Source organism: Schistocerca piceifrons, chromosome 4 (genome assembly GCF_021461385.2).
Source record: "Schistocerca piceifrons isolate TAMUIC-IGC-003096 chromosome 4, iqSchPice1.1, whole genome shotgun sequence".
Classification (NCBI taxonomy): domain Eukaryota; kingdom Metazoa; phylum Arthropoda; class Insecta; order Orthoptera; family Acrididae; genus Schistocerca; species Schistocerca piceifrons.
The window spans coordinates 82649877-82672549 of NC_060141.1; the positions used below are offsets into that span (position 1 = coordinate 82649877).

At 42.3% G+C, this 22673-nt stretch overlaps 1 protein-coding gene across 1 annotated transcript in view; it reads left to right on the top strand.

Moving 5' to 3' along the window:
- The window catches only part of LOC124794905, a 175112-nt gene extending 153991 nt beyond the window's left edge, over positions 1 to 21121 (top strand). Inside the window, exons 10-11 of the mRNA XM_047258605.1 lie at positions 5302 to 5514; positions 18753 to 21121. Of these exons, the coding sequence (XP_047114561.1) occupies positions 5302 to 5514; positions 18753 to 20816 (2277 nt within the window). The 3' untranslated portion in view covers positions 20817 to 21121. The remainder of the gene's footprint in view (positions 1 to 5301; positions 5515 to 18752) is intronic.
- The last annotated feature ends 1552 nt before the right edge of the window (positions 21122 to 22673 follow it).

Below are 22673 nucleotides of genomic sequence, written 5' to 3' on the forward strand. Positions count from 1 at the left end.
TTCTTGTGTACTGTCACAAAAATTCCACCTGCATTTCCCATTTGATATACACCCAAATATGACATAAAGTTGAACTTGATATGTATAGTGTACTTGTTAGAAAAATGGTCTTAACAGACAAGTGGGTGGGCACAGACAGACAGGCAGCCAGCCAGCTAACAAGTGACCAAACATTTGGATTTTTTTTTCCATGTGTAATAATTGCAAATTAACAATATTCAGATTTTTTCCTTTAGGTGTACTGTGAAACATTACTCCTTGACAAATTTCATGATTCTAAGTCAGTCAGAAGCCCCATATAGGCCTTGATGGGTGAGTTTGCAAGAGTCGAAATATGTTTTATAACGTTTGATTCCATAGGGGACTGACTGACATTTAAAAGCTTATGCAACTGTACAGTTAATAAGGCACACATGTTACTTTATTGTAACTGGTTCTTCACATGTTCTCTAGCACTGACCCTAGCCACACAGTGACTGAAATTTACATATGCAATAAACATCATTTGTGACTGACTGCTGTGCAATTTACTACTTGAGATCAAAATCTGTGATGTAAAAAGCCATATCTTTTGATTGCATTGACTTACACACTTCACATTTTTGCACCATCAAGTGACTGTAGACCTATTAGATTAGATTGGTACTTGTTCCATAGATCATGAATACGACACTTCGTAATGATGTGGAATGTGTCAGTTTAATAAAAGGTGTCTATACAAGATATTACATTACACAAAATATTACACGACACTTTTTTTTGGAAGGGGGGGGGGTTAGGGAAATTACCCACTTTCTATATCCAAAAATTCATCTAATGAGTAGAAGGAGTTTCCATTAAGAAGTTCTTTTAATTTCCTTTTAAATGCTATATGGCTATCTTTCAGACTATTAATGATGCTATTAGGTAAGTGACCAAAGACTCTTGTGGCCGCATAATTTACCCCCTTCTGAACCAAAGTTAGATTTAACCTTGAGTAGTGAAGGTCATCCTTTCTCTAATGTTGTAGCCATGTACACTGCTATTATTTTTGAGTTCGTTTGGATTGTTAATAACAAATTTCATAAGTGAATATATATATTGTGAGGCTACAGTGAAGATCTCTAGGTCTTTAAATAAGTGTCTGGAGGATGATCTTGTATGAGCTCCAGCAATTATTCTGATTACACGCTTTTGTGCAATGAACACTCTTTTACTCAATGATGAGTTACCCCAGAATATGATGCCGCACGAAAGCAGAGAATGAAAATAGGCTTGGTAAGCTAATTTACTGAGATGTATATCACCAAAATTTGCAATGACCCCAATAGCATAAGTAGCTGAACTCAAACGTTTCAGCAGATCTTCAATGCGTTATTTCCGGTTCAACCCCTCATCAATGCATACACCTAGAAATTTTGAATATTCTACCTTAGCTACCGATTTCTGATCAAAGTCTATATTTATTAATGGTGTCATTCCATTTACTGTGTGGATCTGTATATACTGTGTTTTGTCTAAGTTTAATAAGAGCCCATTTGCAGAGAACCACTTAATGATTTTCTGAAAAACATCGTTTACGATTTCACCAGTTAATTCTTGTCTGTTGGGTGTGATAGCTATAGTTGTATCATCAGCAAAAAGTACCAGCTTTGCATCATCATGAATATAGAATGGCAAGTCATTAATATATATTAAGAACAGCAGAGGACCCAAGACCAAACTTTGCGGCACCCTATTCTTGATTGTTCCCCAGTTCGAGAAATCACCAGTTTTTTGCATATTATGTGAACTACTTATTTCAACTTTCTGCACTTTTCCAGTTAAACCATTTGAGTGCTGTCCCATTCATACCACAGTACTTGAGCTTATCTAGAAGTAATCCATGATTTACACAGACAAAAGCCTTTGAGAGACCACAAAAAATCCCAGCGGGTGACTTCCGGTTACTCAGAGCATTTAATGTTTCATTAGTGAAAGTGTATATAGCATTTTCCATTGAAAAACCTTTCTGGAAACCAAACTGACATTTTGTTAAAACTTTATTTTTACAAAGGTGTGAAGCTACTCTAGAATACATTACTTTTTCAAGAATTTTGGATAAGGCAGTCAGAAGAGAGATTGGGCGGTAGTTGTTGACATCAGACATGTCCCCTTTTTTATGCAGTAGTTTAACAATGGCATACTTCAGTCTATCTGGGAAAATACCCTTAATATGTGACATAAATTACAACTTGATATGCCTATCCATTCCTTAGAAAATAGTGGAGATGCTGAGTCGTGATAGGCACAATAAAAAGATTCACACAGTTGTGCCTATCACGACTCAACATCTCCGCTATAGGGTGAGCAGCAGCTTTCCTTCTCTCGTATTGTTACATTCCATCCTGGATTTTCCATTGTTTGATTCACTCCTGAGAAAAGGGATTTTTAACAGACAGGCAGACAACAAAGTGATCCTATAAGGGTTCTGCTTTTACCGACTGAGGTATGGCATCCCAAAGATTAATAATAAAGTCTGCCGATTGTCTTAACCGTAGCTTGTTTTATTACAGGTTAACCTTTCAAAACACAGCTTCATCTTAAGAACTAGAGCTTTGTTTTATCAATGTAACGCAAAACAGTTATCTTTTGGAGGTCTTACTGAATATTCAGTGAAGAAGTGCCAAAATAATTTTGCAGTATTTTAAATGTAATCATGAAGCTGTGTTTGTTGATGATTCTTTGCGTAAGAGATTGCAATCAACTTTCTTTTTCATGTTATTTACTCTGTTGACATACTACTCTGCCTACAGTTTTATCAAAGAGGATCCTGATGCGACTGGACAGTAAAGTTTTTCATAGATGATAACACAGTTCACATGTACAAGATGTGGGACAGGATGTTTGTTTTCCTTCATGTTCAAAACAGGTGGGTCCCTCGTATCCTAGGGCCTGAGTGACCTGTCACTCCTCTCTAACTGTCCTCCTAAATCCTCCCTTGCTACCCAATGGAGAAACTAATAGTTCACAAAGCCAGGTTATACTTTAAAACATGTATAGCAGCTACACCAGAACTTGGCCTTCTGAAAGTAAGCACAGAAAGCTGGACGAGGGTGTTTGTAAAGTGTATTAGTGGCTAGTGTGTGTGTGTGTGTGTGTGTGTGTGTGTGTGTGTGTGTGTGTGTGTATGTGTGTCTCTCTCTCTCTCTCTCTCTCTCTCTCTCTCTCACTCACTCACACACACACACACACACACACACACACACACACACATGCTCTTCCATCTGTCTCTATACTTGTTTCAAAACCCTGTAAAGCTATCTGCATCAGTAAGCAGATATTATATACTGTATTCTTATGTAACATCTTAGCTTTAGTCATGTTATAATTACATAAACTGTAGAGTAATACACATGTGTTTTGTGAAAGTAACATTCAATATTCATGTTTCATTAATCTTGTAATGAGCAACATAATACAACTTTGTTACATAACATTTAGGTGTAAGCATCAGTAAATTTGGTTCAAAAATAAGTTGTGCACTGTCTAGTATGTAAATTACAATGTCACCTTCAAAACAAGTATAAAATTCCTTTGCATAGCAGTATTCTCTAAAATTGTAGCATCAACTTTGGAAACAACGTATGCAGAATACTATGCCAGTAGTGTAAATAATACATAATAATACTTCAAAACAAGTATAACATTCATTTGCATAATTTTCCAGACTGGTTAACTGTGTAGCGTGCTATCCCATGATGGCCTTGTAGCAATGAGGAATATCATGCACTCTGTCTCTATCACACCATTCAGTTTCTGGATGTCACCAGCACCGTGTGTGGCACTACTTCCACTATCTGCTGCATTTGCCCTCGCAATTGTTCATATGACTGGTGCAACTTACCATACTCACTGCTCATTTCCTTCAGCAAGTCTTCTCCTTCCATCTTGCTCCGTAATTCCATAAACACATCTCCAAATGTCTCAAATGCCTACCTGGCAGTATTCAAGGGAGTTAAGATTTCTATAGTTTTCTTAAATCTTGGTGTAGTTGATACTGAGATAACTCTTTGAATGTTATAGTCATTTTTTTGTAAATGAAGTAATATTACTGTTGCACTGTTATACCTGCCCAATGTAAACCTACACGTCAAAAACTCATGTGTTGGTAAATAAAACACTAAAAGCAAGAGGACATCACTTACAAAAAAATTTAAAGGCTGTGGATCCATATTACACTCTTTCCAAACTCTTACCTAAACATTATTGGGCATTAAACTCTGTCCTTCCTTACACTTTTTTGTTTCTTGTGACTCTTGGCTCTTTGTGTGTTAGCTACACTTAATGAATTCTTCTCAGGAAATCAGCTGAATAATATGTTTTGATGACAAGTTTCTTTATTTCTTGTCATATTGTGGCAGCCAATATTGCAAAGATCCTGGTCAAGGACAACGTGAATACTGTTTTCCGCTGTGCATGAAGAATTAGGAACATGCTGGCTTGTAGGGCAACCTGTGTGGGAGTGGCCATCAATATGTCAGTTAAACACAACTCTGCGTTCCACAGATCTATGTAGAATGTATGAGGAGCATCCACCTTGGCTACACAGACAAGTCATTGATAGCAGGGCACTGTATCATCCAGGGACTCATGTAGCTTTGAAGACACACAAGTGCCTGTTGTACCAGGCATTTCTGGGATTCTATATTCAAGGAAGCAGTAGAAATAAGAGTGCAAATCTAATGAAAGACACAGTGGCTTCCATCTGTATGGGTGGAACATGCTGGTGGTTGCCCGCAGACACCCATCCGCCACCTTTACCCCCACTGCTTGGGATTCTCAGTTCCTAGCTACTGGTGTGAGTCCAGAAGATGAAAATTACATAGAGTTGATAAATAACAGCATCCAGTAGCGCCCAGGTACTTCACCAGAAGGTGAGCAGTAAGAAACTTGTTGAAACGTTGCTCCAAAACAAACATATTATTCACCTGATTTTGTGAGATTCGCCAGTACAGTTAACTTAGAAAGCCTGCATTTGCTTTTAGCTGTATGTTTTCAATGTGTTACTTCATCCAAAATATGATTGAGGAGAACAAACTTCTAGAACTCTGAAATTTATTAAATTTTTCTTTGAGGATAGATTGCTGCTTCCTATATAGTGGAGATGTTGAGTCACAGACAGGCAGAACAAAAAGACTTTCCACATCACTTATTTTCCATTGTTTGATTAAGTTTTTTCCGTATAATTTTGTGTTATACTTCTATTGGTAATTACAGTTTTTCCTGTATAAGCTGAAATTAAGGCTAAAACTAATTTTTTTTCTCTCTCTCAATTCACAGTCTGAGTCACACGTGTGCTCTAGTGGTAGTCAACAAACATGTGTATCAAGTCAGAGTCAAGAGCTGAGAGCATTCAACTCAACTGTTAGCATTAAGCAACAAACTGTAGAAGAAAATAATTCATTACAAGACAACCTTCATAAGTTAAAAATGTGTGAGCCTGCAGTAGAACACATTGGTGAAACTGAGAGTTCAAATGTCCAAAATGTCAAGGTAACACTTTCATAACTTTATAGTACTGTGCTTAATTTTTCTCCACAACTGTCTATATATTTCTTCTAATTTAAATATAACACAAAAGGCCATCATCATAACTGGACAACAAACACACACACACACACACACACACACACACACACACACACACACGTGCAAATAAAAATTCATATACACGTGACAACAGTTTTTCTGGCTGCCAAGGCCAGACTGCCATATTGTGTAATTATATATTGTGTACATTGTTAGAAGCCAACTGGTCAAAATTCACTAGCGAACTAGAACATAATATACAGTGAATCCCATCTACAATAGGAAAATTATAAGTGCTTTACAGGATTAGTATGTGCCATCGCAAAGAAACATATCCCAAGAGGATACAGGAAGGCTTATGTCCCTGGTTGGAATCTTAAATGTAACGAGCTATGTGAAGAATATAAAATCAGCGGTGACCCTGAAATCGCAGATGAGTTACTAAATTCCCTAGACTCAGCTAGAAGAGAAAAATGGATCAACCCCATGCAAAATACAAATTTTCAGCACTCCAGCCAAAAAGTGTGGTCTCTTTTACAGAAACTTGGTAGCAGTACTCCTAAATTCAGTGCTAAGCACTCCAAGATACAACCAGATGCAATAGCAAACAGATTAGTTAGTCTGACAAAAAAACGTGCCGACAGTGACGAGAAAGAGGCAAAAAGAATTCGTTCAGAATTAAAATCAAAAATGTCCCAGACTGCAGCAGTTTCTCAGTTTTCACTTGGTATCATGGCTGTTGAGGTTTCATCTGCACTAAAGGAAGTAAAATCAGGAAAAGCAGCTGGACTAGATGATATTTAACCAGAATTCCTATCACTCTGTGGTCCTAGAACAACTGAACGGCTTTGCTAAATTTTACATCAACATCTTACGCAATGGACAGCTACCACCAATACTCAAAAGAGCTATAATTGTCGCAATACTGAAACCTGGAAAAAATGGAGATAATGCAGAAGATTGTAGGCCTATTGCCCTCCTGAGTGTCTGCTATAAGCTGCTGGAAAGAGTAATATATAATAGAATCTCAGCTACAACCGTAGATCACATACCAATAGAGCAAGCTGGCTTTAGACCAAAGCGCAGTTGTACTGACCAGGTGCTGGCCCTAACAAGTCACATAGAGTGTTTCAGGACTGCAAGAAGACTGTAGCTGTGTTTGTGACCTGACATCAGCATACGACACAATTTAGCAAAAAGCGATGATCATAAAATTCCTTAAAATAATCCCCTGCAAAACACTTGTTGAACAACATGTTGGCCAGCAGAGTAGTTGAAGTGCACCTAAATGGCAACGTAAGCAGACCTTACAAACTGAATGATGGACTACCACAAGGATCGGTCCTTGCCCCATTGCTGTTCAACATATACACTGCGGATTTACCAGCTACTACTGCTAGAAAGTTTATGTACACTGACGATCTTGCATTACCCCCAGGGGGTCCACAACTCTTTTGTGGATATGTGCTTGGCGAGCATGGGGCCCCGAGCTAGTGCAGTTCTCCCTTTCTGGGCTGCCCTACCCCCTTCCCTATCCCTCCTCGTCCCCAATCCCCCCCCCCCTTACCACCCCTTCACACTCCCTCTTTTTGGGAGTAATGTATTGAGCCTTCATCCGGAGACGGACATTTGAAAACTCCTGGATCCGTTTCCTTTGTTTTTTTCCATCCTCACGCTTTCTTCCTCTATTGGTCTTTCCCTACGTTCACTCTTCTCCTTGCTTTCATTCCCTTACTTCTGTCTCTGCCTCATTCTCCTTGCCCTGTTCTCCTTGTCTTCTTTTCCGTGTCTTATCCTCCACTTTGGCGTTTGAGATTCTTTCTTCTATCCCTCTCTCTCTTTCCTCTCTTCTTTCCTCCCTGTGCGTGTCTGAAGGCCGACCCACGCGTTCGCATGCGTAGCCAGTGACGGGGTAACGCGTAATTCCCCGCCCTGGGTAGACAAGTAAGGCACGCATATACCTCCTGGTAAAGACCAGGCCCAGGGAGGGGTGATTGCCTGAGCTGTTACCTACCGAACGTGCCGATTGGTCCCTCCATCCGTTTCTCGGGAGGTGTGACCTGAGGTGTGGACAATCACCTAAGGAGGGAGTGCCCTCTGAGAGGGCCCCACAAGAAAGGAGCACGCCATCGGAGACACTGGCAATCGTGGAGGATTCATCTGCAATGGATTTCTGTTCTTCTTCTTCTTCTTCTTCTTCTTCTTCTTCCCTGTCTTCTGCCCAAAATGAAACTCCTGTTCCAAAAATCCTACCACCAGCACCGAAGTTTCTTGTTGTCACCAGAACTGAAGGTCACAATTTCTCAACAGTCAACCCATTCGTCATTCAGAAGGGCGTAGATGCGATTGCAGGACCAGTGAAATCTTGTACTCGATAAATTGCGCAACGGTACCTTGCTGTTGGAGACAGAAAGCACCTTCCAGGCCCAAAAATTACTTCAAGCCACTCTCTTACACACATTTCCTGTACAGGTGGAGGCCCACCGCACCTTGAATTCGTCATGTGGCGTGGTGTATACTATGTCACTCGACGGACTAACTGATGAGGAGATTCTGTCTTTCCTCTCTGATCAGGAAGTGACCAGCCGTCCATCAGGTCATGAAAAGGGTCAACAAGGAGCTCATACCGACCCGAACCCTGACATTCGACAATGTGCAATTGCCTTCACGAATTAAAGCGGGTTATGAGATCATTTCTGTTCGGCCGTATTTACCCAGCCCTACAAAGTGTTACCAATGTCAGCTGTTTAACCATAAACGGCAGTCTTGTTCAAGTGCAGCTAAATGCGTTACCTGTGGCAGGGACGCCCATGAGGGTGACTGTCCACCTCCGTCCCCTCGTTGCATTAACTGTATGGGCGACCATGCTGCCTCCTCTCGCGACTGCCCCGTCTACAAAGATGAGAAAAGTATACAGGAAATTTGAGTGAAAGAGAAGGTGTCGACCTCGGCTGCTCGCAAGTTATTCAATAGCAGAAAGCCCACTGTGCTTCCGGCAGGTCAATACAGTACTGTTCTCGCCTCTCCTCAGCCTACCAGGGAGGTAGCTACACAGACATGTGATCTAACATTTAGCGATTCGGTCATCAGATCAGCCAGTGCTAAGATAGCCCGATCAACGTCTCCTCTTCCTCCCGCCAACCCTAAGGCACAAACCTCATCATCTGCTACTGCTAAGACGAGGACCTCTAAATCAGATGCTTGGACCTTCAAAAAAGAACCGACACGCGAAGATTTCTTGCGTACACAAACTTCACAGCCATCAACTGTTCTTTTGACAAAACGTAATTCTTCAAAGAAGGCTCATAGAAAAAAAGAGTTCTCCATCTCCGCCGAGGCACGTTTCTTCTCCTGTGCCACCCGGCGGTTGTCGTCCCCGGCCATCTTCAGTTTCGCCAGGCCGCACCGCTGGTAGCTGATCACTGGCCTTTCACCGGAAGAGGAAGCAGCCCCTCCTGACCAGCTCAGAAAGGTGGCAGATGCAACTGTTGAGTTGATGGACCATAACTCACCACCTCTCGATTACAGCAGCAGTGCTCCCTTGAAGCCAGGCCCTCAGCGGCCCTTGAGGTGACCCTTTCTTATTTCTTCTTTTTTAGTGGCACTTCTTCAATGTAATATTTGCAGCATTCAGTCCAATTGAGAGGAACTAAAATTGCTCCTTCGAATGCACTGCCCGCTTGTCGTAGGTCTCCAAGAAACGAAGTGACGCCCATGCGATCGTATTGACCTGGCACACTATACCTCCATGCCTTTTGACCTACCCCCTGTGGCAGGTATTCCGGCTCATGGAGGGGTCATGTTGCTGGTTCGGAATGATGTTTACTATGATCCAATCACATTGCACACAGATCTGCAGGCAGTTACCATCCGAATTACTCTCCCACTTTCACATTTTCCATTTGTACTGTTTACACTCCATCATCATCTGCCTTTACTAGGGCAGACATGATACAACTGATTGCTCAGCTTCCTACACAATTTTTGTTGATTGGAGACTTTAATGCCCACCATCCCCTTTGGGGCTCTCCAGCATCCTACGCGAGAGGCTCCCTCTTGGCAGACCTTTTCAACCACTTCAATCTAGTCTGCTTAAATACTGGTGCACCTACCTTTCTTTTGACACAACGCATACCTATTCCCACTTGGACCTCTCAATATCCACTATCCAACTTGCACGTCGGTTCAAGTGGTATGCTCTGTCTGACACATACTCGAGCGACCATTTCCTCTGCGTAATCCATCTCCTGCATCACACCCCTTCTCCATGTTCCACTAGCTGGAACATCTCCAAAGCCGACTGGGAGCTTTTCACCTCCCTGGTGGCCTTCCATGATCAAAACTTCTCCAGCTGCGATAGTCAGGTCGCATACCTCACGGACGTTATTCTCACTGCTGCTGAATATTCCATCCCTCGTACTTCTTCTTCTCCACGTCGAGTCCCAGTCCCCTGGTGGACTACAGCATGAAGCAACGTATTCGTGCTCGGCGACGTGCTCTACGCACCTTCCAACGCCACCCTATGATGGCGAACTGTATCAGTTACAAACGATTCCGTGCACAATGTCGTTGGGTTATCAAAGAAAGCAAAAAGGCTAGCTGGGTGGCTTTCACCAGGTCATTCAACAGTTTTACTCCTTCCTCAGTTGTCTGGGGTGGCCTGTGCCGGCTATCTGGCACCAAGGTCCACTACCCGATTTCTGGCTTGACTGTAGCGAATGAAGTCCTTGTGGATCCTGAGGATGTCTCAAATGCCTTCGGCCGCTTTTTCGCAGTGGTTTCGAGCTCTGCCCATTACCACTCTGCCTTCCTCCCCCGAAAACAAGCAGAGGAGGCACGGCCATCTTCTTTCCGGTCTTTGCATCGTGAAAGTTACAATGCCGCCTTCACCGTGCGGGAACTCGAAAATGCACTCGCCCGGTCCGAATCCCTTCTGCTCCGGGGCCCAGTGGTATCCATAGTCAGATGCTGAAGAACCTCTCTCCTGCAGGTAAAGGCTTACTTCTTCGCGCCTATAATTTCATCTAGACTGAAGGTCACGTTCGCACACGCTGGTGTGAAGCAATTGTTGTTCCCATACCCAAACCAGGAAATGACAAACACCTTCCTTCCAGTTATCGCCCCATCTCCCTTACCAGCTGCATCTGCAAGGTGATGGAGCGCATGGTAAATTCTCGATTGGTTTGGCTCCTTTAATCTTGATGCCTCCTTAACGATTTCCAATGTGGCTTTCGTAGGCGCTGCACTGCTGTTGACCACATAGTTACCGTGTCGACCTTCATTATGAACAACTTTTTGCGTAAGCGCCAGACGGTGGCTGTGTTCTTCGATCTGGAGAAGGCTTAGACACCTGTTGGAGGGCGGTCATTCTCCGCACCATGCACACTTGGGGCCTTCGTGGTCGCCTCCCTCTTTTTATTAATGCATTTTTAATGGATCGAATGTTCCGGATATGTGTGGGTTCTGTTTTGTCAGATACCTTTCGCCAGGAGAATGGGGTGCCCCAGGGCTCCGTTTTGAGCATGGCCCTTTCTGCCATAGCTATCAATCCAATAATGGATTGCCTTCCAGCTGACGTTTCAGGCTCCCTTTTCGTGGACGACTTTACGATCTACTGCAGCACTCAGAGAACGTGTCTCCTGGAGCACTGTCTTCAGCGTTGTCTCGACCGTCTATATTCCTGGAGTGTCGCTAACGGTTTCCGTTTTTCTGGTGAGAAAACGATCTGTATGAACTTCTGGCATTACAAACAGTTTCTTCCACCATCCTTACATCTTGGTCCCGTTGCTCTCCCATTCATGGAGACAACAAAATTTTTAGGTCTTACATTTGACAGGAAACTTTGCTGGTCTCCACATGTGTCTTACTTGGATGCTCGTTGTACCCATTCCCTAAATGTCCTCCGCGTTCTCAGCGGTACATCATGGGGAGCAGATCGATTGGTCCTGCTTCACTTATATCGGTCCATTGTCAGATCAAAGCTGGACTATGGGAGCTTCGTCTACTCTTCTGCCCGGCCGTCCATCTTACATCGTCTAAACTCTATCCACCATCGGAGGTTACTTCTGGTGACTGGAGCATTCTGCACCAGCCCTGTTGAGAGTCTGTATGCCGAAGCTGCCGAATTACCGCTAAACTCGCGGCGCGATATGTTGCTTTTTCGGTACCCGTCATATTTCTCCTTCTTTGATGACTCTCTCAACCACCAATACGCGCTGTATGTCTCTGCTCTGTTACCTCCTGGAGTTCGTTTTCGTTGCCTGCTTCAGCAACTTGATTTTACCCTCCCTATGACTTTTCGAGTTGGTGAGAGCCTGACACCACCTGGGCTCCAGGCTCAGGTACGCGTTCACCTTGAACTCAGTTGCTCCCAAAGGAGAGGACCGCGGATTCAATATACCGCTCAAGGTTTGTCGAACTTTGTTCGAGGCTCGCTAATAATGTCTTTATTTACACAGATTGCTCCAAGTCTACTGCTGGCGTCGCATGTGCCTTTGTCGTCAGGGATGATACCTTTCAGTACCGGCTCCTTGACCAGTGTTCAAGCTTTATAGCTGAGCTTTTTGCTCTCTATCAGGCTGTTCAGTATATCCGCCGCCATCGTCATTCTCCCTATTTCATCTGCTCTGATTCTTTGAGCACCATTCAGAGTCTCCGTGACCCATATTCGACCCACCCTCTCGCGCAACGAATTCAACGGTCCCTTGAGTCGCTAGCTGATACCGGCACTCGTGTCCTTTTTTGTGGATTCCTGGCCACGTTAGTGTGTCTGGGAATGAAGCTGCTGATGCTGCGGCCAAGGCTGCTGTCCTCCTGCCTCGGGCAGCTTCCTTTTGTGTCCCATCCACTGATGTTAGTTGGGTTCTTTTTCAGTGTGTTTCATCATTGTGGCATGAGGCTTGGTCCTCTCTCCATGAAAATAAGCTTAGGGCCATCAAACCGGTCCTGACGGCTTGGACGACCTCCTCACGGCCTTCCCGGCGAGAGGAGGTCGTTTTGGCCGAGTTGCAGATTGGGCATTGCCAATTTTGCCACCGCTACCTGTTGTCTGGTGACCCCGCCCCGCAGTGCCCCTGTGGTCATCCATTGACGGTGCGCCATATTTTATTGCCCTGTCCCCGTTTTATCCACTCTCTTGTTGTCCTGTGTCTGCCGTCTACCTTACAGGAACTTTAGCTGATGACGCTCGAGCAGCTGCTTGTATCCTTCATTTTATTACATTGACGGGCTTGGCCAAAACAATCTAACTCCTTTATTTTGTTTATCTGCGTCTTTGTAATTTCTGGTGTTGCCCCATTGCGTTTTTTTCTACGCTATTAGACTTACATTTGTGACTGGGTGCTAATGACCTTAGTAGTTGAGCGCCCTAAACAGAAAAAAAAAATCTTGCATTGACAGCCCAATCCAGTGACTTTGCAGCATCAGAAACTACGCTCACAGAAGATATTTAAAGACTCGACAAGTTCTTCAAAACTTGGAGACAGAAACCAAACACAACGAAAACAGAGGTCAGCAGCTTCCATCTGAGCAACAGACAAGCCAACTATATTCCTGAAGTTCAATATCGTGGCCACCTGCTGAAGTTCAATCCTCACCCTAAATATCTAGGAGTCATCTTGCATTAATCCTTGACCTACAGTGCACATCTAAGCAAAACATCTGCTAAAATCAAAAGCCGTAACAACATCCTACACAAACTAACAGGAACAGGCTGGGGTCCCTCTGCATCTACTCTCAGAACTATAGCACTTGGCCTAGTGGTAGTAGCTGAATACTGCAGTCCAGTATGGCTTAACAGTACCGATATAAAGAAGGTAGATGTCCAGCTGAATGACACTATGAGGATTACGAGGTGTGGCTAGAAAAAAACCGGACTAGTACTGGTGAAACAATAAAACGAATGCAATAAGGCTGAAAGTCGCATGGCCTGTCACGTGACTCTCGCTCCGCCTACTGCTCGAGTTTCATCTGCCTCCTGCACTCAGTCTCCCCGTGCCGTCTGTTTTAAGTAGTTGACGTTTTGTCTGTGCATCGGAAAATGTTGAGTGTACAGAAAGAACAGCGTGTTAACATCAAATTTTGTTTCAAACTAGGAAAATCTGCAAGTGAAACGTTTGTAATGTTACAACAAGTGTACGGCGATGATTGTTTATCGCGAACACAAGTGTTTGAGTGGTTTAAACGATTTAAAGATGGCCGCGAAGACACCAGTGATGACACTCGCACTGGCAGACCATTGTCAGCAAAAACTGATGCAAACATTGAAAAAATCGGTAAACTTGTTCGACAAGATCGCCGTTTAACAATCAGAGCAGTGTCTGAGTTAACAGGAGTTGACAAGGAAAGTGTTAGGCAGATTCTTCATGAAAGTTTCAACATGAACAAAGTGTGTTCAAAAATGGTTCCAAAGTGTCTCACAATTGAACAAAAGGAACGCCGAAGAATGATTTGTTCTGACATCCTGGAAAACATTGAAAGTGATCGCACCTTCTTACAAAATGTTATTACTTGCGATGAATCGTGGTTTTTTACTTACGATCCCGAAACTAAACGCCAATCAATGCATTGGAAAACTCCTGGTTCTCCACGACAAAAAAAAGCACGAATGTCAAAATCGAAATTCAAGGCAATGATGATTGTTTTTTTTTGACATCAAAGGGATTGTGCACATTGATTGGGTACCAGAGGGACAAACAGTGAATCAGCATTACTACATTAGCGTCCTGGCTACCCTACGTGAGCGAGTACGGAGAAAACGGAACGATTTGTGGAGAAAAAAGTCATGGATCCTTCACCAAGACAATGCCCCAGCTCACAGTGCGTTGTCAGTGAAGACGTTTTTGGCAAAACACAACATTCCCATCTTAGATCATCCACCCTACTCACCTGATTTGGCCCCCTGTGACTTTTTTCTTTTCCCTAAAGTCAAGTCAGCTTTGAAAGGAACTAGATTTGAGACTGTTGAAGCAGTAAAAGAAAATGCGACGGAAGTAATGTATGGACTTACCGAAAATGATCTGCAGCATTGCTATGAACAGTGGAAAATTCGTATGGAGCGGTGTAGAGACCGAGGAGGAGAGTACATTGAAGGAGATAACATGAAATTGTAAATAAATGTTTTTTCCAGCATCAGTCCGGTTTTTTTCTAGCCGCACCTCGTATATCCAGTCTACTCCTCTGAAGTGGCTACCGGTACTTCCTAACATTCCACTTCCTCATCTCCGAAGAGCATTAGCACTGAAGAAAGAATCATAAGCACTGTGACAACTCTGTCTTGCCAATACATGAAGACTGTGTACATGAAGATCTTAGGCTGAAATCTCCGAACCAAGCAACCTACGGGTTTCAACCAACCCAGGAAAATCTGGACTTCACTTAACTGGATAAGAACCCAACATGGCAGATGTCAGTTTTGGAAGCTCAAGTGGAAGATTGCTGATAGCCCTTTCTGCAACTGTGCAGACGTGCCTCAGACCATCAGCCACATTGTTATGGACTGACCACTTCGAAGGTTCAGTGGTTCATTGGAGGATATCGATCAGGCCAGTGAGGAATCTGTGGAGTGGTTAAGTACACTGGACATACACCTGTAATAATACTGATGTTACTCATAGATTGAGGTCTAAACCTGTATATGTTTGTAAATATGCAAAGATCCGGGCGGTCGCAGAGGGTGGGCTTACTGGTAGTTGGGCGCTCCAACGTCAGGTGCGTAATGGGGCCCCTTAGGAATATGGCAACAAGAGAGGGGAAGAAAACCAATGTGCACTCCGTGTACATACCGGGGGGAGTCATTCCAGATGTGGGAAGGGTCCTTCCGGATGCCATGAAGGGTACAGGGTGCACCCATCTGCAGGTGGTCGCTCATGTCGGCACCAATGATGTGTGTCGCTATGGATCAGAGGAAATCCTCTCTAGCTTCCGGCAGCTGTCTGATTTGGTGAAGACTGCCAGTCTCGCTAGCGGGATGAAAGCAGAGCTCACCATCTGCAGCATCGTTGACAGGACTGACTGCGGACCTTTGGTGCAGAGCCGAGTGGAGGGTCTGAATCAGAGACTGAGACGATTCTGCGACCGTGTGGGCTGCAGATTCCTCGACTTGCGCCATAGGGTGGTGGGGTTTCGGGTTCCGCTGGATAGGTCAGGAGTCCACTACATGCAGCAAGCGGCTACACAGGTAGCAGGGGTTGTGTGGCGTGGACTGGGCGGTTTTTTAGGTTAGATGGCCTCGGGCAAGTACAGAAAGGGTAACAGCCTCAAAGGGTGCGGGGCAAAGTCAGGAAATGCGGGGACCAAGCAGCAATCGGTATTGTAATTGTAAACTGTCGAAGCTGAATTGGTAAAGTACCGAATCTGAAATCGTTATAGGTACAGAAAGCTGGCTGAAGCCAGAGGATACATTCTGCCGAAATTTTTACAAAGGCACAGGCGGTGTTTAGAAAGGATAGATTGCATGCGACCAGTGGTGGCATGTTTGTCGCTGTTAGTAGTAGTTTATCCTGTAGTGAAGTAGAAGTGGATAGTTCCTGTGAATTATTATGGGTGGAAGTTATACTCAACAACCGAGCTAGGTTAATAATTGGCTCCTTTTACCGATCTCCCGACTCGGCAGCATTAGTGGCAGAACAACTGAGAGAAAATTTGGAATACATTTCACATAAATTTTCTCAGCATGTTGTAGTCGTAGGTGGAGATTTCAATTTACCAGATATAGACTGGGAAACTTAGATGTTTAGGACGGATGGTAGGGACAGAGCATTGAGTGACATTATACTGAGTGCACTATCCGAAAATTACCTCGAGCAATTAAACAGAGAACCGACTCGTGGAGATAACATCTTGGACCTACTGATAACAAACAGACCCGAACTTTTCGACTCTGCAAGTGCAGAACAGGGAATCAGTGATCATAAGGCCGTTGCAGCATCTCTGAATATGGAAGTTAATAGGAATATAAAAAAAAGGGAGGAAGGTTTATCTGTTTAGCAAGAGTAATAGAAGGCAGATTTCAAACTACCTAACAGATCAAAACGAAAATTTCTGTTCCGACACTGACAATATTAAGTGTTTATGGAAAAAGTTCAAGGCAATCGTAAAATGCTTTTTAGACAGGTACGTGCCGAGTAAAAGTGTGAGGGATGGGAAAAACCCACCGTGGTTCAACAACAAAGTTAGGAAACTACTGCGAAAGCAAAGAGAGCTTCACTGCAAGTTTAAACGTAGCCAAAACCTCTCAGACAAACAGAAGCTAAACGATGTCAAAGTTAGCGTAAGGAGGACTATGCGTGAAGTGTTCAGTGAATTCGAAAGTAAAATTCTATGTACCGACTTGACAGAAAATCCTAGGAAGTTCTGGTCTTACGTTAAATCAGTAAGTGGCTCGAAACAGCATATCCAGACACTCCGGGATGATGATGGCATTGAAACAGAGGATGACACGCGTAAAGCTGAAATACTAAACACCTTTTTCCAAAGCTGTTTCACAGAGGAAGACCGCACTGCAGTTCCTTCTTTAAATCCTCGCACAAACGGAAAAATGGCTGACATCGAAATAAGTGTCCAAGGAATAGAAAAGCAACTGGAATCACTCAACAGAGTGGACCTGACGGGATACCAATTCGATTCTACACAGAGTACGCGAAAGAACTTGCCCCCCTTCTAACAGCCGTGTACCGCAAGTCTCTAGAGGAGCGGAAGGTTCCAAATGATTGGAAAAGAGCACAGGTAGTCCCAGTCTTCAAGAAGGGTCGTCGAGTAGATGCGCAAAACTATAGACCTATATCTCTGACATCGATCTGGTGTAGAATTTTAGAACATGTTTTTTGCTCGAGAATCATGTCGTTTTTGGAAAGCCAGAATCTACTCTGTAGGAATCAACATGGATTCTGGAAACAGCGGTCATGTGAGGCCCAACTCGCTTTATTTGTTCATGAGACCCAGAAAATATTAGATACAGGCTCCCAGGTAGATGCTATTTTCCTTGACTTGCAGAAGGCGTTCGATACAGTTCCGCACTGTCGCCTGATAAACAAAGTAAGAGCCTACTGAATATCAGACCAGCTGTGTGGCTGGATTGAAGAATTTTTAGCAAACAGAACACAGCATGTTGTTATCAATGGAGAGACATCTACAGATGTTAAAGTAACCTCTGGCGTGCCACAGGGGAGTGTTATGGGACCATTACTTTTCACAATATATATAAATGACCTAGTAGATAGTGTCGGAAGTTCCATGCGGCTTTTCGCGGATGATGCTGTAGTATACAGAGAAGTTACAGCATTAGAAAATTGTAGCGAAATGCAGGAAGATCTGCAGCGGATAGGCACTTGGTGCAGGGAGTGGCAACTGACTCTTAACATAGACAAATGTAATGTATTGCGAATACATAGAAAGAAGGATCCTTTATTGTATGATTATATGATAGCGGAACAAACACTGGCAGCAGTTACTTCTGTAAAATATCTGGGAGTATGCGTGCAGAACGATTTAAAGTGGAATGATCATATAAAATTAATTGTTGGTAAGGCGGGTACCAGGTTGAGATTCATTGGGAGAGTCCTTAGAAAATGTAGTCCATCAACAAAGGAGGTGGCTTACAAAACACTCGTTCGACCTATACTTGAGTATTGCTCATCAGTGTGGGATCCGTACCAGATCGGGTTGACGGAGGAGATAGAGAAGATCCAAAGAAGAGCAGCGCATTTCGTCACAGGGTTATTTGTTAACCGGATAGCGTTACGGAGATGTTTAGCAAACTCAAGTGGCAGACTCTGCAAGAGAGGCGCTCTGCATCGCAGTGTAGCTTGCTCGCCATGTTTCGAGAGGGTGCGTTTCTGGATGAGGTATCGAATATATTGCTTCCCCCTACTTATACCTCCCGAGGAGATCACAAATGTAAAATTAGAGGGATTCGAGCGCGCACGGAAGCTTTCCGGCAGTCGTTCTTCCCGCGAACCGTACGCGACTGGAACAGGAAAGGGAGGTAATGACAGTGGCACATAAAGTGCCCTCCGCTACACACCGTTGGGTGGCTTGCAGAGTATAAATGTAGATGTAGATTTAGAATTGTACATTGTATTTTGTAACAACACACTGTATCTTCAAGCCATATAATTATAAGTTTTATGTGGAAGTAGTATACAGAAGTTATATATAGACGTTTTATTTAGATATGTGTAACACACTGCTTCTTTTCCCAACAGGTTGGATTGATTGATAACAGAAATTATCAACCTTTGGATGCAGAAAATGCTGAAAAATTAAGATATATGGTGAAAGGAGATAATGGCATGTACAAATGCTCAGCAACAAGTGAAAACTTACTAAAAGACAAGGACAAATACGAAGTAGAAACTAATGGTGTAGTACACATATTAAGTTTTGGAGATGATTTTTCTGGCATTGTCAAACCAAGGTGCTCTTCTATGGAAGAAGAAATGCATTTAGGAAGGGTAAAGAGACCTGTCCAAGTTCACTATGATGAAATTTGTATACCCAGTGTTTCGTATTATAGATCACCACATTTTAGTGCTACGAATTTAGTAAAGCAAAAGGACAATATTGGTTGCAGCAGTGGCCCTGTTCTGTTTGAGAGGGATAATGCACTAGATACTGCCTCTGGTAGTCGCAGTCATTTACAAATTAACAGTGAATTGAAAGTTGCTCAGCATTCTTTAGCAAAACCCATTACCAGCAAGACTGCTGATGTATCACCCAAAGAGGTCTTGTTGAATGCTGCCATGAAATTGGCATCTTTGAAAGAACTTCAAACCATTCCTTCAATCCGTGCACTTCGTACAACTTTGATACAGCAAGGAGTTGACAAGGCCATAGAGCAAACAAAATTGTCATCTTCAGTGTATCCTGAGTGTTATATTTCTACTTGCTCACAGGATTTTTCTTTACATGAAATCCCACTAAAATCAATATCAAGAACAGTCACAACTGCTTCAGATAGCTGCAACACATTAGACAGATTTGAAGATTGTTCTAATACAAGCACTGCTGGATCTTTGACAGAAAGTTATTCATCGGTATTTGAAGGTTTAGGTAAGAATGACTGTAACAATGTAAACAGGTCTCAGAACTGTAGACCTCAAAATTTTCACAGGAAAATGTCATCTGAAAAGATCGTGCCTCCAGACCCTGTTGTACCATCAGTTCACGGTAAGACATATGTAATTGCTAATCCTGTGAGAGTGAATGTTGGGAAATTGTTATCGTGTTCCAAAATACAAGTATTCTTCACAACGGAACTTTATGTTAATGCTGATTGTCTGCCAAGATTAACTGACTGTAAACTACACAATATGTCACCAAACTCACAGGCATCATCAAATGGAGAAGGTGATTTGATTAAATCTTTCCTTCAATTAATGGCATTTAATGCAGCTCAGAAAGCCTGCCCAAGTTTCAGCAATCAACCTAGTATGGCAAATCAGTCTCTGAGATTCAAAATTTCTGAAAGAGACAAACTGCATGCAACTTCCCCTAGTGAATGTGTTGTTAATTCAAATAAAATGACACTTTCTCATGCATACAACTTTTTAAAATGTACATGTCTTTCCCCAGAAACAACAGAATCCATTTCATCTACGTTTTCTCACTGTAAGTGCCCTCCTTCGGTTAAATTCCAGGGTGTATCTGCTTCCTATACTGTGATGAGCTCTCAAGCAAAAAGAATAACTCCTCGTAGACAGTTAATTGACATAATTCATAACATTAAATCAGATGTAAAGGATAGAAGCAATATTTGTGATGGACAGCACTGCTTTTATTTTCATGTTGATGAAGAAGAATCAGTTGAAGGGTTTTACTCAACAGTAGAAAAATACTGCTCAGCTCTTTCTAAATTTCACAGCCATCAATATACCTCATCAAGAAGCATTGAGATACTTCTGCGCGACATATGGTTACCGGGACACAAGCATAGTATATCATTTTATGTAAACTTACCGTTGCAGAAATGTAAATGCAGCTATTGTGGTTTGGATACTACTGTAGAATTATGCCTCAATTGTGGTGAGATTTTTGAGCGGACAGAATTGGGGAATTATGTTCCTTTCGACAATCAAAAAACTCAAGAGCATGTAAATATGAAAATGGAAACTAGCGAAGCAGCTGTCGAAGTTTTGAACCTGGTAAATAATCTGTATTTATGCAAACCAGTTGTTGTTGTACAAAAAACTGATACCAATGTGTGTAAGCAGAATAAAACTAGTGGACGTATAAGGAAAAAACCTAAGCATCTGTGCTGCACAGTCTAGGAAAGCTTCAGCACAGAACAGGACGGTATTTTGTTGCATAATACATTGGAAATGTGCGAAATAAGGACATTTCAGTGTGCAAGGGGAACCAACCTCTATGTATATTATTCTGTTAATAGCTGTGATAATGTAAGTTGCTGTTTTTCAAGATAATGTTTCCAAAGAAAGAAAATTATTATATTAAATGAATGGTATCAGCACTGGAGCACAAAGGTCCCAGTGTTTGAAATCAATTAAACCGGATAATATATATATTCCCCCCAACCCCCCTGTGTGCGCTCTCTCTCTCTCTCTCTCTCTCTCTCTCTCTCTCCCTCCCTCCCTCCCTCCTTACACACACTACCACTACATAAGTGATGAATTATCTTCTTTCAAATGTTTCCTTTGTCAGAAGGGGCAGACAGGGAATGTTAAAATTTAGGTGCCCTCACTGTAATTTTTTCTGTAAATATTTTCACCTTTCATGGTGGTTTGTTTTTCTCCCTCTCTGATGATGGTCAGCATCATCTTACCATTAACGGTTTTTTATGTGTGTGTGTGTGTGTGCGCATGCATGCATTCGTGCGTGCGTATAGAGGGGGGACCTAAATCAGTTGTTCCTTTTTCCAGTAAGTAAATGCTCTTCTGTCACAAGTTGTAATTTTCAGGTTGACTTTTGAAAGGTAACAGATTAACCCCCCACCCCCAGTATTGTGGTGAATATTTTCTTTTATGGATGATCCTGTGCATCAGAAAAGTAATATTTTATAATAGGAGGAATATTTATTTGTATTTTTCACGTGACTGACCGGAAATATAAGCTCCATATGTTCTAGCTGGACGTAAATAATTTATTTTAATAATCACAACAGTTGTTATAGAGATGTTATATATATATATATATATAAAAAATAATGTTTTTTCCGTGCCTTCTGATTTGTTTGTAACATATGTTGTGTCTGTTTTACACTACAAAATAAAAGATAGTTTTGAACTGAATGGTTTTTATGTTGAAATTTCCTCATTTCTCCTTAGTAAATTTCAGTGACTTGATAAGAAAACTTTATTCTGCTATGTTGTGAAACAGCGACTCCATTTGTCAGGAATGTGTGTCAAACATTGATGACTCAACAAACATTTTGCTGTTTTCACTGTCTTCATTGCAGTTAAGCTCTAATGATCTTGCAACACATTCTGTAATAGGAATCAATCAACAACTACTTTCAAATACCCCGGGAAATCTAGTTAGAACTATTTAAAGTCAAAGAATCACTTAAATTTGTCATGAATGTTGCTGCTAGAGTCAGTCATTGGAAAAAGCCTAAGTGAGCAATTCATACTCAAAAGATAGTCACCTACAGAACTCGACTAATCCTTGAGTGGTGTTGACCAGTGCAGAATCTTTACCATGTTGATAAATGAAACATAACTACTGCTTGATGTGTCACTGGTTCACTCAGTGGACGCAAATGTTGCATTCACTACAAAATTAAGTGGGAAATGCTGCAGGATAAATCAAGAAACACAATTACTTCCTCATATATGCCATAATGATAACGGCTTTAAAATTGGGAAAATCATCCTATGTAAATAGACAGGTTTCAGTTGAACTTTGTCCTCGAATGCCTATTACTGCAGGAAATCAGAGTATTCTGTATTGTCGGTTGCCACAGTAGACCATTCTTTCCCAAATGAATCAAGTGGAAGCACCATTAAACAGTGCTGAGAGACTAAATGCTTGTTAAACCATATTGACTGCATATCGTTACTAGAATATTAGACACTTGTAGCATTTGAGCAGCTCTTACCACTGTTTTGTAGGGTAAATTTATCATATGGCAGTGGATTTGTACCTTATAAAAACTATTATGTATTCAA